General features: G+C 38.1%; 1 protein-coding gene across 1 annotated transcript in view; it reads left to right on the forward strand.

The window, feature by feature from the left end:
• The window catches only part of LOC126483663 (multiple epidermal growth factor-like domains protein 8), a 364,127-nt gene extending 357,231 nt beyond the window's left edge, over positions 1–6,896 (forward strand). Inside the window, exon 40 of the mRNA XM_050106722.1 lies at positions 728–6,896. Within this exon, the coding sequence (XP_049962679.1) occupies positions 728–1,579 (852 nt within the window). The 3' untranslated portion in view covers positions 1,580–6,896. The remainder of the gene's footprint in view (positions 1–727) is intronic.
• The last annotated feature ends 13,150 nt before the right edge of the window (positions 6,897–20,046 follow it).

Raw genomic sequence — 20,046 nt, forward strand, 5'->3', positions numbered from 1 at the left:
ACATGAGTGCCATCACACATTTATGGGATATCATCAAGATGCCAGTTCATGCACAAAATCCTGTACCAGCAGACAGCTGTAGAGGCTTCATGGCTCAGGATTCCTGCAGTGGACTTGCAGAGACTTCTCGAGTCCATGCCACATCGAACTGCTGCACTATGCTGGCCAAAAGGAGGTCTGACACAATATTAAGCGGTATCCCATGATTTTTGTCACCTCAGTGTATAAGGCCACCAAGAAACATCGTTTGGTTCAGATTAATTTCTAACATCTTCAGGATCTGGACTCATTAGCAAGAACTGCCTCTGCTCTTTCCTCCAGACTTTAAACACCTAATCCTAAATCAGTCTGACCCAGTCCTTCTCAGCTCAATGACAATCTTCCAAATCTTGATTTCCGCTTCTCTGATGGCTCCTTATAAACTGCTGACCATGTCAAATTCACTAGGCACCAAAAGAAATTATTATTATTTATTTATATTTGTCTTCAGATCTTGGACAAAGACCTTGCACATTCAAGGATTATTGTTATATGAGTTTATGCTTAGAAGTATAGAATAAAAACGAATTTGAACAATTAATTAGTAATTGGGTGCAAGGAGAGAGGTTTTATATGTGAATTTACTTATTTCAAAAAACTCATCTTGCCTGTTACATATATTTTTTGAAGTATTTTTTCAAATTATTACAATGTTATTCCTTAATTAAATATTGAATTTTCTTTCTAGGTTGACCTGGACAAACTATTCCAATACTCATTAGTGGATACCACTGATAACGCAGCAACTGAAATAAGAATGCTTGATGATCCACTGCCAGTTTACACTGCAGAAGTGATTCGAAATAATCTTTGGCGAAAGCACAAACTTCTCATTCTTGAAGCTCTTCCAGAAAGTCTTACAACATATATAACAGTGACAGAGAAAAATACGATATTAATTGTGCGTAATGTACATAACAGATTGGTCTTAACATTGCCCCAAGATAGCCATGAACTCAACATGACAAAGTTTTACATGGCTCTTGTTGCAAGCACATCTGGGAACAATACTTCCAATGTCGCATATGGTACAATATTTTTCAGACAAGACCAACTTCACATAGACTTATTTGTTTTCTTTTCGGTCTTCTTCTCTTGCTTCTTCCTCTTTCTTGCTGCCTGTGTTGTAGCATGGAAAGCCAAACAAGCAGCGGACTTACGACGGGACCGCCACAGACACGCTGTTGAAATGTTACACATGGCGAAAAGGCCATTTGCATCTGTTACTCTACTTCTGGATTCTCTAAATGATGACAGTGACCAGCTGCAGATGCTGCCATCTCCTTCATCAGCACAGTCACCTCATAGGAGGAGGTTGCGGAAGCAGCCACCTGTTACTGTGGGAGACGTAAGACCAGTTGCTGTTGAACCAACAGATGATGGTGTTGCTGCTGTTGGGACACTGTTTGTTCAGCTCCCAGGGGGATCTGATGCACCTGTTCGTTTAGCATTAGCATCATCACTTATTCTTCTCGCACGTGTTTATCCTTTAAATGGAAGAGCATTTCTTAGGCGCAGAAGTAGTCATGCACCGACATAAGATGTATAACAATATTTCTTACAATTTGCAGAATGTAGTGTACACAGATCAGAACCCGTGCAGTAATTTTCAAATACATATCTTCTGTACCAAAGGACTCACATTCTTCCTCATGTCCATTCCAAACATTTTGTTTGAAACATCAAGTATTATTACAGAAGTTATAGTTGTGTGGCCTGCTAGTTTTTGGGTTTGAGTAATCAGTAAGCTATGCACAAAGTATTTCTAAGACCTGTGACTGTGAAACAAAATATGTGTAATAATGCCGGAGCACTTCTGTTCCTTAAGTTCAGGTTAGGAATAAAAACAACTGAATGCAGAGAAAATGTTGCATGTTTAAATTTTGTTGTGAGAAGGTCATCATAAAAATTCTGGAATTAATATGTACATTTTTTAATTGTAAATAAGATAACTCCCACAACTACTTAAATAATGAAATGAAACATGCATCTGCTTTCAAAACTTGGTAGATATGTAGATTAGTATCTAATGAAAAGGCAAGCTCTCTGTGTTATTTTTTTCTGATTAATGATGGTACCTATATTAGTAAGATTATTCTATAATCATTTTCTCCATATTGAGATTTTGAGTCACTCCACCACTGTATGGTAGCTGGTGAACAGAACAGTCCATTTGCAAACAGTTTTAGTAAGAACAACCAGTTTTGACAGTAAAGAATGTCATTTAAAGCAGCGACAGATACCTGAATAATAAATAAGCAACAATATGTGAGTAATAAAGTGTAAGGGAGATAATCAAACAAAGGAAAATCCAGGATGAAATAATGACAATATTATGAAAAGGGTGGATTGATACTCACCATATAGGCACAACAAAAAGACTTTCAAACTAGTAAGCTTTCAGCCAGAAAGACCTTCACTGGAATTAGAGAAAAAACACACACAAATGCAAATGCAACTCTCACAAACATGACCACAATCGTGGGCTGCTGTTTGCTGTCTTGACCTCAGCAGCCAGAGACTGTGGTCATCTGTGTGTGAGCTGCTTTTGCATGAGTGTGTGTATAAGTGTTCTCTAATTCCGATAAAGGCCTTTCTAGCCAAAAGATTGATTGCTTGACAGCCTTTTTGTTGCGCTTATGTGTGACTCAGGATCATGTCTATATGGTGACTAGCAATCTATCCTTTTCATAATTTTACTATAAGGGAGATTATATTATATAATCTGAATAACATGATTTTTTTAATCTACAAAATACGTAGACTAAGTAAAGTGCCAGTAACTAATATTCTGAAAGTAAATGATAGTCAAAATAGCTGGTAGTGAGGGGGGAAGAATGCAACTGATGAGCTGTAATGTTCTAACAAGAAATAATGGTAATAAGCTTACTAGTTATGATATTAAGATCTAAGTCAAGACTGTAATAGAAAGTGAGAATACTCACAGATTGAAGTAATTGATAGTTGCTAATCTTCAAAGAAGCGGATTGGCTTGGGTGATGGGAGATGGAGATGAATTACTACAATGAATTTCTGGCCCTCTACTGTAGTCTGGGCAACTTGTAGGTTGTAACGTATTATGTCAGTCATAGTGCACTGTAATTACCCTTACACTCTCTTAGTCATTCCATGCAACAAGTATTCTCTATTTGTTATTCAAGTATCTATTGTCACCTTAAACTAATTTTTTTAAGGTCAAAACTGATTATGTTTAATCAAACTGTTTGAAAATGGAACTACCCTATTCATCATTTTATTACGTAATACTCAAAGCTATTGCTTCTTGTTGTGTCCATTGGATTCCTTTTTTATTTTTGTTATTTGTACAATTTAAGGTGCTGTTATTGAATCTTGGTTGTAGAAGATTACTTATGAACCTGTTAGTTAATGTCTTGTTCAGACTGGCAGTATCTGACTGCAGATTTTGTAGGAGAGTCATTTATGTAATGACTTTATCTTTAATGGCAGAGCATCACTCCTGCTGCTAGTAAAGTTAGTGGTGTGATTACAGAACTGTTGCAAACCTATGAAGAGAACTGATTAGATAGATACTGACAAAATTTTGTACTATTCTCAATTGGGTAAGTACTGACGTTGGTACAGGAGCAACAGAAAAATAAGATAGACAATGATTAAACTCGAACTTATGAAACAGAAGGTTCATTTCTCAGGCTTTACGACTGAAATGTGATTGTAATATGTGTCCAAAGTTGACAAAGATAGTAGGAAGGAAATTAATTACCCTAGACCTCTGTGCAACAACATAATGGAATAAAATAGATTGCAAATATTTTAATGAAATTTGCAAAAGTGGGAGCTGTTGATAAGCACAAAGGGCAGATAATAATGGTGAGATAATAGATTGAAACCAAATGCAGATAAGTGAAAACTGTTGTTCCTTTGCATCAGCACAATTTTCAGTGACATCCTAACAGTTCTGTTTTCCACAGCTACTCTTAATCTTGTGCATTAATAGCTTTCTCAGCAACATCTGATTAAAACTGTCGGTGGGTGGGTGGGGAACCAGCTGTGTAGCTGCCAATGGAAAATTTTCTCATAGACATAATATTATCTCTGACATGATAATTTTTAATGTGACTGATCTCTGTAATGAGAGCCATCCTGCATACCTCACTTGACATATATCGCTAACTTCAGTTGTTCCCCAGACACAATTCACAGCCATGCATTTGCAGGAAGATATCTCCCGCACATACAGGTTTTCATGTCATGAATTTCTACTGTCTCCTATTGCAAATCATGTAAGATAAAGAATGTGCTCCGCATTGCAAATAAATGGTTCATGATGACTGTCGTTCTGTTTGGGCTACATTGATCTCCTCATTCCAGGACTAATGTGCTGAGTTTTAAGCATAAGGATTGATTGTCACCATCTTCCATGACCTTTTTCAACAGTAGCATCATCCATATTACTTCTTTATTTTTTAAAAAAATCTTTGCTACTTCCAATTAACTTTTCTTACATCCAACTTTTTATGCTCTCCCAAAATAAATTTTTTACTCATTTCACATACATCTGCAGCTATACATCTCTCTCATCCATTGCATTTCATAATTGGCAATCTTTGCTGTCTTCACTGCCCACATGGGGGTATGAACTACTTTGAAATTGTCAGGCTCAATGCTCTAATATGTTTGTCCCCTGTCTCCCAGCGGTTTTTTTTTTTTTTTTTTTTTTATCCAGAGAATGAATCTTCTGTTGCAGTTCAAAGATGTATCATTATTAGTTACATATCTTATATTTTCTCAGTATAAGTGTGTTACAATTCCCGAGTTCATAAATTAGAACGTTACTTCAGATCTCAGTTATACAAATATTTTTTGAATCACCAGGTCACTTGTTGTGTCTTCTTGTTTCAAATACAACCAGTTTAAATATATTGCCAGGTAGGATTAAAAGGAGAATTGATCTTTTGTCAGGCAGCTGTAATCAGATATTGGTGTGTTAATAACGGCAATCTACTTCTATTAAAATAACATTGTCATTGACTTTTAGTGAGTTCAAGGGAGCAGTTAACTGTACTCTTTCTTGAGCACTACATGCTCACTGTGTTGCTGTTTTGCAGAGCTTTGCGAAATTTGGCTGCCTACACACTAGCACAACTGTCTCCCACCACTGTTGTCAATCACAAAGCTATTTAAGCTGTAGTTGCTGGCAACCATTCCACGTAAGTGTTGTAATGTAATGTTAATTTATTAATTGTGGTGTACCTTTTCTTTATTGTTGTAACAATTTGTTTTAACGTAGTTCTTTAAAGGCCTTTTCTCTTGTATAGATCTTGATATATTTTGTGTGTGTCTGTAAGGTGATCTGACTATAAGTGTTCTGAAAGGTCAGCCTAAAGATTTCATCGGAAAGAGACAATACTCTTGGAAGTGGGTTACTCCTTGAGTGTTCCTCTTGACTGATGATTTTTTCAGCTGGTATTCAGCCAGAAACATCGTCTAGCAGTGTGCTGTGTTTCCTCCTCATTCTGCTTATCTGAAAAATAAGAAATTTACTTGGCATTCCTGAAAAAAACTGGAAAATGACTTTTTTACTTTTCTTGAAATTTGTAAATATTGTAAATCCATGTAATATTTCTTTTTTAAAATATGATGATAAAGAGAAAATGCAATAATAGTAGCAGCAATTTTTAAGGAAGACTAATAAGGGAAAACAAAAGGAAAGATGGTGTTAACGTTTATAAATACTATCTTTATAGAATTTGTGATCAAACTTCTGCAAATTATGTTATCATTTCTGTCTCTCCAAGACAAACAAACACAAAATTAATCTGTTCAGACAAAGCATGAAATGTTTTGTTAACCTGCAGCTCACATTAAAAGGCATAGTCTTTTGAAGTTCATATTTTTGTAGATATTCTGATAAGGAAGAAATATTGAACAGCTATTTTTTTACTTTAGAATACAAACAGAGTCAAATTGCAGGACAGTATTAAATATAATAGAATGTAATATCATTGTGTACATAATGTAAACTCCTATTGTACTGAGTGAGATAAACATGTAAGACTCTCATAATATTTTGTCAGTATTATGTTATGTGATAACAAACTGTATTGCAAAGGTAACCTTGTGGTCCTCAAACTGTGTATGGCTTTTAACACCAATAAAAGCCCCTGAGAGCCAGTGAACTAAACACTTTAATGTTTGACATTTTGATGCACCTAAAGATTTGGTAGTAAAACATTTAACATACCCAATAGAAGATTTAAAAAAGTAAGTTAAAGGCACTACTGTGTTTTCAAGAAAACAGAACTAAAGAGAATAGTTTTCACAATAAAAAGAAAGTAATGTGCACAGTTTCTGAACCACAAGGAGTAATGTAAATGAATGACTGTGTATCTTTGATGTATATGAATGCTTCCACTTTTATATATTTTTAAATGCCATTTTCTACTGTCCTGTAGGATGAAGAATTTATATGACAAACATGGTATGTTGTTTTGTTTAAAACAATTACGATGCAGTCTTTCGTAAGAATGAGATTATTGTCTTGTTTGATACTACTTGAGAACTTGTAAATAACGTAAATCTTATGGTTTGGACCTAGACAGATAGTATAAATATCTGTGTTATCATTTTGAATAGTTTAATATTATAATTTATGTGCTTGTGAATTTTTGTCTGTTTTTGTTGGTGAGATGTTTTATCTCCTTCTGAAGGCTGAACAAGAAATATCATTTATATAGCATTCCACAACAGTTTTTAAATGAATGATCTGATGTGTACATTATCTGTGTAACTGATGATAATTTCTCATCAGTTGTTTATCATTTATTTTACTTGAGGCAGCTATATCAAAAATTGGGAATAAAGTTTTACATCATGAATTCACATAGCATTTATTTATATAGCAAAAACACTGCAAATTTTTACCTTATATAATATGGTTGCTGAAAACTTCTTCATCTCTACTACATACACATTGTTGGCTAAAGAGCTGTTGTATCATTATTTAAATGTTCTGCAGAGTGAGAGTAGAATAATCCTGGGCAAACCATACTAAATCATACACATCACCACGTAACACGCGTACTATTCCTTTTTGAATTTATCGTGCGGTGGAAAGGCTACAGTGTTTCACTGTAAGTCCTGGAAAGTGTCGGCAGATCAACATGAAAATTTGGTTTAACGTCCGCTCAGCAATGATGTTACTAGTGATGTAGTACGATGTCTGTTACGGGAAGGAAACCATGCCTTTTCAAAAGAACCAGCCCTATATCTGCAATACACAATTTAGTGAAATTGTGATAATTTTAAATCGGGATAGCTGGACAAGGATATGGATATAAGAACTGAACTGTCATTCAATCTCACACAATTGTCTGAATGGAGCCACAATGAACATTTCAACAGACTACTAACACATGAAGCATTACACACATTGCTTGCAGCTTGCTACAAATTAACTTTCATCACAAACATCGATCATTTATTTTCAGGTGGTAATGTCTTAAAACCAAAGGAAAGGGATCCTCTGCTCTGTCTAACATAGCATTACGGATGTCATGGAGTATTTCAGATGGTCCTTTTTACTGGGTAATTTTTAGTGGATGATAGCTTGTTAACTGTTCATTAACAGTTGAACATTCTGGGATAGGCTGTTTGTCAGAGAGAGAGAGAGAGAGAGAGAGAGAGAGAGAGAGAGAGAGAGACTTTTTGAGTAGATTTGCTGCATAACGGTTGCTCTATAAGATTTGTCTTTCCTCACAAAATTGTTTACCTTTGGACATAATCATGTAGTTAACTAATTTATGCTGAGACAAGTTCAGGTGTAATTTAGTACTGGCAGTGATTGGGAAGAAGTTTGTGTGTATTCTGTATAAAACAGTGGCTCTGCAAAAATTACTCAAATGATAACAAAGATCTACTGTTTGAAACATGATCTGAACTTGTAGCAGTAGCAATTCATTAAACTTTGCTTCGACCGTGGTGATTTTATGAGTTAAATTTCTCACATGGAAACACTTTTTTACACACATCAATGCCAAAGAATGCAGAATGTTTTTTTCACTGAAACATTCTCAAAAACAAAAAGTAATACCTACACTTTATTACGAGAAGGAAAGTTGCTACGCACCATATAGTGGAGATGCTGAGTCGCAGATAAGCACAACAAAAAGACTCTCACTATTAAAGCTTTTGGTCATTGGCCATCTCAGCTATATGGTGAGTAGCAACTTTCCTTCTCATAATAGTGTTACATTCCATCCTGGATTTTCCATTGTTTGATTAATACCTACACTTTTTTATAAATATTTATTAAAAAGAATGAAATCAGTGGGTCTTGAGAGACAAGGGTGTTCAATTAAATGACTTGTCTGTAGTTCTTGTTTAGGTAGTTTGATTCAGCCTCTCTGTTTCCCAGTCTTAATATAGGCTAAAGAAGCAACTTTTATAGCTCTTATGAAGTGAAAGCAGGTGTCAACTGTGTGGAAGTCATTGCTGCAGCTTTCATCTGCCCAATAGATTTTACACAAATGGATCCACAGCTGAAGCAGCAGTTCAACTATTTGAATATCTCGAAACACTTCATATTTCTTTGTGGCTGTTGATTACTCATTGTTGGTTAACAATATTCTTCAGTGTGAGAACAGATGGCTTGAAATATCTCTTGCCTTCATGGATATAAGTGGGAACAGTGACTTCTGTTAACACAGCTGATTTCAGACATTGTATCAGTTCCTTCGCGTACTCCTACTGCTTCATAATTCTTAGTAATATCACTGCAGTCATCTGACATTCTCATGGGAATATTACAAATTTTACTTTCCAAAAAGATCACACATACATCTGAGCATTCTGAGGCAAGGTAGGCATTGTCTACAAATCTGTTTTAGCCTATGCATGAAGTTTTAAATTCTTACTGTGATTTGTCGACTTAGAGAAAGCTTTTGACAATGTTGATGGCAATACTCACTTTCAAATTCTGAAGGTGGCAGATGTCAAATACAGGAAACGAAAGGCTATTTACAATTTGTACAGAAACCAGATGGCTGTGATAAGAGTCGACAGGCATGAAAGGGGAACCAGTGGTTGGCAAGGGAGAGAGACAGGGTTGTAGCCTATCCCCTATGTTATTCAATCTATATATTGAGCAAGCAGTAAAAGAAATTAAAGAAGAATTTGGAATAGGAATTAAAATCCATGGGAAGAAATAAAAACTTTGAGATTTGCCAATGACATTGTAACTCTGTCAGAGACAGCTGCAAAGGACCTGGACGAGCAGTTAAACGGAATGGACAGTGTCTTGAAAGAAGCATATAAGATGAACATCAACAAAAGCAAAATGAGGATAGTGGAATGTACTCGAATTAAATCAGTGATGCTGAGGGAATTAGGTTAGGAAATGGGACACTTCAAGTAGTTGATGAGTTTTGCTATTTTGGGGAGCAAAATGACTGATGATGGTCGAAGTAGAGAGGATATAAAATGTAAACTGGCTATGGCAAGGAAAGCATTTCTGAAGAAAAGTTTGTTAACATCAGTTGCAGATTTAAGTGTCAGGAAGTCGTTTCTAAAAGTATTTGTATGGAGTGTAGCCATGTATGGAAGTGAAACATGGATGATAAATAGTTTAGACAAGAAGAGATTAGCTTTCGAAATGTATTGTTACAGAAAAATGCTGAAGATTAGATGGGTAGGTCACGTAACAAATGAGGAGGTACTGAATAGAACTGGGGAGAAGAGGAATTTGTGGCACAACTTGATTAGAAGAAGGGATCGGTTGGTAGAACACATTCTGAGGTATCAACAGATTACCAGTTTAGTATTGGAGGGCAGCACGGAGGGTAAAAATCAGAGGGAGACCAAGAGGTTGATACACTTAGCAGATTCAGAAGGATGTAGGTTGCAGTAGGTACTTGGAGATGAAGAAGCTTGCACAGGATAGAGTAGCATGGAGAGCTGCATCAAACCAGTCTCTGGACTGAAGACAACAACAACCGTGACTTGAGAGAAATTTATTTCTGAATCTAATGTTCACTGATAAAGGTAGTGCAGTGCTGAATGCACTGGAGGAACTTGCTTTTGGAGAAGGTGGTTTAAAATACCTGTCATGACTGCCAAGTATTTTGTAGACCCAGGAATTTGACAGCCAAAGCGCACTATATTCCTTAGCATAATGTAATGGAAAATCTGGGATGGAATGTAACAATATTATGAAAAGGAAAATAATTGCTACTCACCATATAGCGGAGATGCTGAGTTGCAGATAGTCACAACAAAAAGACCAAATAAAGCTTTCAGCTAGTAAGGCCTTCGTCAAAAATAGACGACACACACACACACACACACACACACACACACACACACAAACGCAACTCACACACAACTGCAGCGTGTGTGAGTGTGTGTGTGTGTGTGTGTGTGTGTGGAGGGGGTGGGGGGGGGGGGTGGTGAGCATGTGTGTGTGTGTGTGTGTGTGTGTGTGTGTGTGTCTTTCATCTATTTTTAATGAAGGCCTTACTGGCCTAAAGCTTTATTTGTGACAATCTTTTTGTTGTGCCTATCTGTGACTCAGCATCTCTGCTATACGGTGAGTAGCAAACTTTCCTTTTTATAATATTGTTAGCATGTTTTAATGTTTACAGTAAAACACCCATGTTACCAAACTACAACTTCTAATTTTGAATTAACAGTATTTGATATTGTAACTGATACTACTAGTAGCATATGTAGTGGATTTTTTGAAAGTGCTGCAAGGACAGCAGTTGAACTACTAGCAACCTCAATAGTACTGACTGCCTGTAGACCTCACACTGTGATATGTTGATAGTTAATGCAATTTTGTGTGACTGAATCTCAGCTCCAATTTATGTGCTTTTCACTATGAAGCTCATAGTAGATGGGGCAAATAAGCCAGACAAATATAGGCTGATGTAAATAACAATCCCACAGTTGCGAGGAGTCGTCTAAATGATAATAAAACTGTGAAACTGTTGTGTCTGCCTGTTTGAACATGCTGATCTCCAAAACTAGGATATTAGGAACAGATTAGATTGCTTCTCACCATAAAGATGTCCTGCTGAGTTGCAGACAGACACAACGTAAAGACTGTCACACATGTAGCTATCGTCAAAGCCTTCTGTCACTTGTGTGAAAGTGTGCATGTTTTCTTTGCTGAGGAAGGCTCTGACAGACAGTTACATGTGTTACAGTCTTTTTGTTGTGCCTCTCTGCACATGTCATCTTTACCATGAGTAGCAATCTGTCTTATTCCTAATATTTGTTGTTATTCCAGCTTGGAGTTTCCATTGTTTAATCTCCAAAACTACGAGAAGAATTTTCGTGGGGTTTTCGAAGGTAACAAGACTGTACCTTGGGGCAACATATAGGCTTTATTTCAACAAAATTGGAACACAAAAAAAGATGGCAATTTAAAGTCTTATCTAAAATTGTCCCCTCAGCTTAGTAGTGTGGATGACTAATCAACACAACTCACCAGAGAACTGTATTCTGGGGTATTAGGGTTCCATTCACTACACTTCCCACACAGAGTACCTACTGTGGTGACCCCAGAAAGTACAGCTAGTTTTGTCTCTGCTTTAGAAGTGTGATCCACAACACAGTAGTAATACCAGCAATGGAACATCATTTTTTCAGACAAATACTTCAGAACAGTGACTCCAGAGATAACTGGAAAACATTTTTGAATCCTCTGATCAATATGCAATGGAACTGAAATGTGAAAGTGGTGTTCTGACACATTGTGCTCCATGTCATCAGGTTCTTGCTCAAACAACAAATGCCAGACTTTATAATGCCCACTTGAGTGTGTTTCCCTGCTCCAGTCTTGGGCCAGTCAAATTTGTTCTTTACAGAATATGGAGCTCAGCTTGTTGGACCTTGTGACATGTGTCCTGGTTTTCCACCCAAGTTGGGAATGTGCCACGAGCACTTACCCTCTGAGCTCGGAGTGATTATGCCATCACACCACAAACAAGATTTCAGTGGATTTACATTAAAACCCAGCTCCATACCCAATCTACCAACATTTCAACCAGAACATCTGGCCAAGGGGTTCAGAGTGCCAAGCTTATATACAAAAAATCGCAGTATCATGGAAGATACACCCAAATTTGTGGCTTTACTTGGTAACTTTGCCAACTATGCTTATGTAAATGACATCATCTGCGCACCACAGATTACGGGAAAATGTGATACCGCAAAGACAGCACTACTACAGCACCTTCCCAAGATACCTGAACAACAACTGTGACAGGTCATTTATGTACTCGTAGAACGGACTGGTAGCAAACATTTTCGTAGCTATGGCTGTATCTACAAGAGCCTCTTGCCCCATCATTGTGGTCCATCTGAATGCTCAGATTGCCTCCTCTAATACAGTACATGTTGGTTTCAAAGGAGCATGACTTGACAGAGATTAAATTATTTTTAGTTGACAGACTATATGCATTTCCGCAGCAACAACAGGAATCAGGAACATGGTACAAATAAACATTCCACTTCTAGTCAACAGCCATATTGGGTCCACAGTAGCTGTGCAAGGATGCCAACTCTTGAGCATTCATCCACACATCCAACAGCACACAGACAGCTGCAGTAACCACAATCACAGTAAACAATAGTTTGTGTCATCTCGTGGAAATCGGGTTTTCTGCCGGATATCAGCGTCTTCCAAACACGATATTTCGACGTCATTACTTGACGTCTTCATCAGGTGTTCCCTGAGACTGGCTGCTTGCTGGACCGGGTCGCATATTTATGCCTGCCCGGTGCCTGGTGTTCTGTTTGCCATTCCCTACTCGTTCCACGCCCGCAGGTCGCGCTATCCTGCCGCTCTAGGTGTTTCCTATTCTGTTTGCGCCCACTCTGGCCGCCTCCAACTGCGGTTGTGGCCTCCTGGTGTTGCCTTCTCGGTCCATGCCTGGGAGTGGCACTCCCCTGCCATTGTGGACGTTCCCTATTCCGTCCTCGCCCGCTCTGGCCGCCTCCATCTGCAGTGGTGGCCTCCTGGTGTTCCCTTTTCGGTCCGTGCCTGCGAGTGGCCACTGACTCTTAATAGGTCCTGCAGAGAGGAGACAATGCCTTCGACATGATTCTCTTCAAAAAGCCCACAAAAGTCTCAGTGCACACATTCAAACCTGCTTAGGTCCTTCACAACACTAGGTACACCCACAGTGTGCGATCCACTGCCAACACACAACAGCAAACCAACATGCTGCATCTTCTGGAGCTGCTGCAAGGAAGGGTACTGGCCCATTTTCCTCGCAACCCTCTGTATGCCACTTCATGATGTCATTAAGAATGCACTCGTCGACCATTACCTTGCCTCGACAACTACATCCTCATTTAGGACAAGATGATACATGTCCTCTTCTGGTGCTCTACAATATGAGAGAGGGGGGAGGTCTATGTGGGTACTACATCCATCGAAATGTGGAATATGTCATAAACTACAATCTTTGACACTAATAACATCTTTGTTATTCCACAAGGTGTGAGGGAATGTGTACTCCCTCTGGAGTCAGTTAATCTGTTACTGACTTCCCTGTCATGTGAATGTGTTTCCATTCTAATCATGATATTAATAAAGCACATATAACTGTATTCTGTGGTGTTAGTGTTTTATTCAATACACTTTCTGCACAGAAGACCTACAAACTTATTGATATTGCTTCACTTCTTTTGACAGGTTTTGTGTGTATTTGACTTCTTTATTAAGTGCCACAATCTTGCCTTTACAAATACAAACTGTTATTGAATTTACTTGGCTAGGAAATATGGATTTACTGATTTTGATTTGCAATATTAAAAACTTAATGACATTGCATTCCTTCTTTTGATTGGTCCATTTACATTCTTTGCTAGGAACAATGGGTTTATTAAATTTGCTTTGTCATTTGGGTGCCTACTCATCACATTTTGTTTACAAGTAAAAAATGTCTGAAAACATCAGAATGGCTAAAAGACTGAGGACAATGTGGTATCAGGAATCAAATGAGTATCATGAGGCAAGACTTGCTGCAGCTCGAGGATATCAGGCTTTAACATGCTCCTCAGGACCCTTCACTCACAGAGGCTTAAAGTTACTACTCTCCAACATAACAACATAGAAGCAGAAATTCAGACGGAAAGTGGTTCAGGTGAACGAGTTTTTATATTGCGAAGCCTGCTTAATCCTAAGAGTTTACTATTTTGCTTTAAATATGTACAGTCCTCGGTAGCGTATGTTATGTCATGACTGTAAACAAAGTATAAGGCCAGATGCTATGGGTTGCGGGCATGGACCTGAGTGTCAGTTGCTTTTCACAGGCAGCTCTACATGACTCTCACTCATGTTAATGAAGCAAACAAGCTCTTCAATCACATCCCCTTTCATACTACTTCAAACACTGTATACAATAAAACTTTATAAGTAAAAAAATAAATTCTATGCGTATAAAGTCCCACGCACAGCTATAAATAAATACTCGGGCAATGCCACATTACTCAGCTAGTCAACAAATATTTCTGATGAAATATGTTAATTGTTATATCATACGATACGCTTAAATCTTTGTCCATTGCAGTTATCTGAAGTACTACATTTGTCAGGAGCAAAATCCATGAGTAAGTACGAGGGTCACTCCAAAATAAATGCACACTATTTTTGTAAAAATATAGTTTTCATTCTGCATGTGTGAAAGTTTTACAGTGTGTAGATACATCCTTCCCACTTGTTTTCAAACTTAGTTCAACCTGTTACCATGAGTGGCACCATCACAGCATGTCTTCAAGATGGATGCTACACTTGAAATTCGTCAGAAGCAACATGCTGTCATAGAATTCCTATGCTGTGAAAACGAGACAGTGGGAAATATCCACAGGACATTGAAAAAAGTGTATGGAGATGTTACTGTCGATCGCAGTACAGTTAGTCGATGGGCAAGCAGGTTACGTGATGAAAGCGGGCACGGCAATAATGATGATTGTCCTTGCAGCGGCAGACCTTGTACTGCACACATTCCAGACAATGTGCAGAGAGTTAACAAATTGGAGACTGCTGACAGACGCATCACAGTGAATGACTTGTCATGCTACTTTGGGATAGGGGAAGGAAGTGTTTGCAGAATACTGAAAGTGTTAGCGTTAAAAAAGGTTTGTGCTAGGTGGACTCCCAGGATGTTGACAGTGGCTCACAAAGAAACAAGAACAACGGTAAGCAGCAAACCTTGGAGCAGTATGAGAATGGTGGAGATGAATTTCTTGGAAGAATTGTGACAGGTGATGAAACATGGTTCCATCATTTTTCACCATAGATGAAGAGGCAATCAATAGAGTGGCATCATGCAAATTCACCCAAGAAAAAAAAAAAAAAAAAAAAAAAAAAAATTTCAAACCACACCTTATGCTGGAAAAGTTATGGCTACGGTGTTTTTCGATTCCGAAGGACTCTTGCTTGTGGACATCATGCTAAGTGGAACCACCATAAATTCTCATGCAAAAGTGACAACACTGAAGAAACTTCAAGCTTGACTGAGTCGTGTTCGACCACATCGGCAAAAGCAGAATGTTTTGCTGTTGCACGACAATGCGCGGCCACATGTCAGTCAAAAAACCATGGTAGCAATCACAAAACTCGAATGGACAACACAGTCCTGACCTGGCTCCATGTGACTATCATATCTTTGGGAAACTGAAAGACTCTCTTCATGGAACAAGGTTTGAAGATGATGACTCCCTTGTGCACACTACCAAACAGTGGCTCCAGCAGGTTGGTCCAGAATTTTACCGTGCGGGTATACACGCACTGGTTCCAAGATGGCGTAAGGCAGTTGAGAGGGATGGAAATTATGTGGAGAAATGAAAATATTGTTACTAAAGGATGCATCTACACACTGTAAAACTTTCAAACATGTAGAATAAAAGATGGATTTAAAAAAAAGTAGTGTGCATTTCTTTTGGAGTGACCCTCGTAGATCTTGTCCGTCTAGTTACTCCCTTTGTCGGAAAAGTTCGAGGACAGTTTTTTTATTTCTGAGTTTGCAATATTAAAAAGGAACAAATGTTTTTATGTTACTTGTGCATCCTTGAAATGAGCTTGACCATGTTTCCATGCAAATTGACTAGATGGTAGGGCTTTGCTTGGCAAAACACAGTTTGGGTTCTTGGCGCATTAGTTATGGTGCCACAATGGATGCTGATTGTGAGCAAAGAATGAACATTAAGTTCTGCATTAAGCTCAGGAATACCCCTTGTGAGACATGGAAAATGATTAAACAAGCAAATGCAGTGAGGCAATTTCAAGATGTCGTGTTTTCGAGTGGCACAGAAGGTTTCGTAAAGGCAGAGGTTCAGTGCAAGACAATCCCAGAACTGGTCATCCGGCTACAGCACATACCGATGCAAATGTGGAGCATGTAAGGCAGTTATTGCAAGACTGTCATGTAACTGTGCACGTGATATCAGAAGAACATTGTGATATTTGTCATAAGATGTTACACAGAGATTTGGGGAAATGGAAACATAATGCAAAACTCGTCGCTCACTTACTAACAGATGAACAGAAACAGGAAAGAAAAAGAATTTCTGCTGAACTAGTGGTTAGAGCCAAACGTGAACTCACATTTCTGTCAAAAATTATTGCTGGGGATGAAAGTTGGTGCTACCAATATGACCCACACCTGAAGCCTCAAGGTGCTGAATGGCAGAGTCATGGATCATCAGCCTCGAAAAAAGTCAAATGACAACCTTCAGGAACAAAGACAACGTTGCCTGCGTTCTTTGATAGTAAAGGATTAGTGTTCACCATGAGTATGTTCCTCCAGTTCAAACAGTGAACCAAACTCTTTACACTGAAGTCTTACAATGTTTGTGACAAACAATTCTATGTAGGACCCCTGATTTGTGGCATTCTCAGGACTGGTTCTTACTGCATGATAATGCAAGACACTGTACTGCTTTTCCTGTTACCGAGAATCTGGTTAGACACTCTGTTAGTGCCATCTCACATCTGCTACATTCACCCGACCTCTTGCCTTGTGATTTTTTCTTATTTCCGTAAGTGAGAAGGCAACTAAAAGGAAAGCTTCATCAAGATATTGCAGACATCCAAAGGGCTGTCACAAATGAGCTTACAAGCATCATAGTTGAAAATATCTCTGCTTGCTTCTAAGACCTCCAGAAATGCTGGCAGCAGTGTAAACATAGCCAAGGGGACTACTTCGATATGAGCTAGGCTCATTACTTGGTATGTGCAATTTTCTATTTAAAAAAAAAAACCTGCCCTGGAACTTTTCTGACAAAGGGAGTATTTATTAGTGCATGCAGATAGGGCAATTGTACAAATAAACTTCTCCCCACATCAAAACTTTGCAACAAGTTAGACTCGAGCATAGAACTCCTGCCCTCTGCAAAAGGCAGGTTCGGTTCCTGGCCAGGTGTACAAATTTAAAAGTTAGTATATTTTATTCAAGGCAGGGGATATCCACATCTTCACAAAGTATATCACAAATATAAATAAGCTAACATTTCCATAGTCTTGGACGTTTTTCTAATTTCAATCACTTTCATTAAACATGATGCCTTCTGGTCGAACTTCATGATTTGAGTGTGGCTTTTTGCGTACTATAGAGTCTATGGAGATATGAGTTCCACTGAACTGACTGACATTGTGTGCAAAGTAAGAAATGACATTAATTAAAAATATTAATATCTTTTCTCTGAAGATAACTTTGTATCTTCAAATCAACCGCTCTTTACTGTGTGTATATAATCAAATTTTGCTGATTTTAAACACCTTTATATCACACACAACTAGTAAGTCCTAAAATTTAAAAAATTTCTTAACATCAAATGCATCACTCTATAAATAGCAAGAGAAATGAAACCTTTCTACAGAGAAAAACATTTAATAACAGAAAGTCCAGGCAGGAGTACCAAAAATATATGAGGATAGATTCCTACTAACCGTAATGATCGAAAGTGGAGTTGCAGGCAGGCCCTATGAACCGATATTACACATTAAGTTTTCCCTTCTGAAGAAGGCTCTGGCTGAAAGTTCAATGTGTAACAGTGTTTTTGTTATTCCTGTCTGCAACTCATTGTGTCATATTTATGGTGAGTGTCAGTTATCCATTTTGTAATATTATTAAATTTAATAATGGTGTAGAGACTTATTCACAGAGACTAAAGATATAAGACTGGTTCATATTAAAGTAAGGGAAAGGCAATCAACAACCTACAGCCAGCTGATATGTGGAGCATAGAGAGACACTACAGAAAACAGTATTCACACTAGCTTTTGTGTTTTCATTGCCGGTATTTGGCCAGTGAGGGGAGGAGACATGATGGCATAAAGTTCCTGGTAACTACACTTTACGCCAGTGTCCTGATTTAAGTACCAAACCTCTCTACAGTATCTCATGAAGTGACGGTGTGTGACACTGTTGATGGTGGTCTGTGGGGATTTTAAGCTTGGTAGTATTTGTGAGTAGGAGGCTACATGATGGTGGATTTCACCCTCTCCTTTCTCTCATCATCAACATCATCATCATCATCCAACACAAACATTACTCTCTCTCTCTCTCACACACACACATACACACACCACACATAAAGGGTATCCATAAAGTCCTATTACAACTTCAAAATTTTATTACAGCAGCACTTGTTGAAATATTTTAACAAAATTTCTTTTTAAGTTATCACTGTTAACTAAAGTTGTTATGTATAATAAAATTGTGTGTCTCAGATACTCTGTTGATGGAAGGAACTGAACCTCTATAAAATGGCAACTCCTCAAGAGAAGGCACAATGTGTGTCCTGGTTTGCTGAGACGTAATCAGATGTTCAGACTCAACAAAACTTCAGAACAAAGTACAGAAGAAATCCACCATTGCACCCTTCAATCTGTGCATGGCACAAAAATATTTATGTAGACAGGGACAGTGTTGGATAAAGGGAGGAGTGAGCAACCAAGAACATCAGAGGGAAAGATTGATTGCGTTTTAAATGCCTTCAGTTGTTGACCTACAAAGTCCATACGCACTGCTGCCAGACAGTTGCAACTACCACATTCAACTGTGTATAAGGTCCTCCACAAGAACTTACAGTTGTACGCTTACAAAATGCAACTGTTATTGACACTTGAGCCAAATGACAAGCCAAAACGGACAGAGCTTGCACTCAACACGTTGGAACACTTTTCGGAGGATGAACCATTCCTCAAGCGAGTTTGTTTCAGTGACACTGCAACTTTTCATGTTTCTGGGACATTAAACAGACACAATGTGAGAATCTGGGGATCTGAACACCTCATGTGACTAGGGAGCTTCACAGGGATAGTCCAAAAGGGAATGTGTGGTGTGGAGTCATGTGCAACCGAATAATTGGTCCATTTTTCTGAAACAAGACAACAATTACTGCAGATGCTTACCTCGACCTTCTGACTAAATATGTAGCACCACAACTGATTGACTTACAACCAACTATCATTTTCCAGCAAGATGGTACACCACCACTTTAGACCACATTGGAGACTGCACGTTCGTAAGTTCTCAACGAAACATTTCCAGGCAGATGGATTGGGAGGGATGGGCAAATTCCTTGGCCACTGTGTTTGCCAGATATCATTCCCTTGGACATTTTTTATGGGGGTATGTAAAATATATCATGTATTAAACACAGATATGGGACATTGCTGACTTGAAGCAAAAGATTCGCCACCATTGATGACGCTATGCTACAGAGAACAAGGCAAGAAATCGAGTACTGTCTTGATGTGTTTCCCGCAACTAAGGCACCCATATAGAGGTCTACTAAACACTGTCAAAAAATTACAGTATAAGAAATGTTAAAATATTTCAACAACTGCCACTGTAATAAAATTTTGAAGTTGTAAAGGGACTTTATGGACACCCTGTATATTCATTCAGCTTTACAAATATTGTAATGGAGCATGTTGTAAATAAATAAACAACAATAAAAAAAACAGCTTCTGAGTTCTCACTCTTTTCTTAGTGAAAGTGCACACAC

Source organism: Schistocerca serialis, chromosome 6 (genome assembly GCF_023864345.2).
Source record: "Schistocerca serialis cubense isolate TAMUIC-IGC-003099 chromosome 6, iqSchSeri2.2, whole genome shotgun sequence".
NCBI classification, from domain to species: domain Eukaryota; kingdom Metazoa; phylum Arthropoda; class Insecta; order Orthoptera; family Acrididae; genus Schistocerca; species Schistocerca serialis.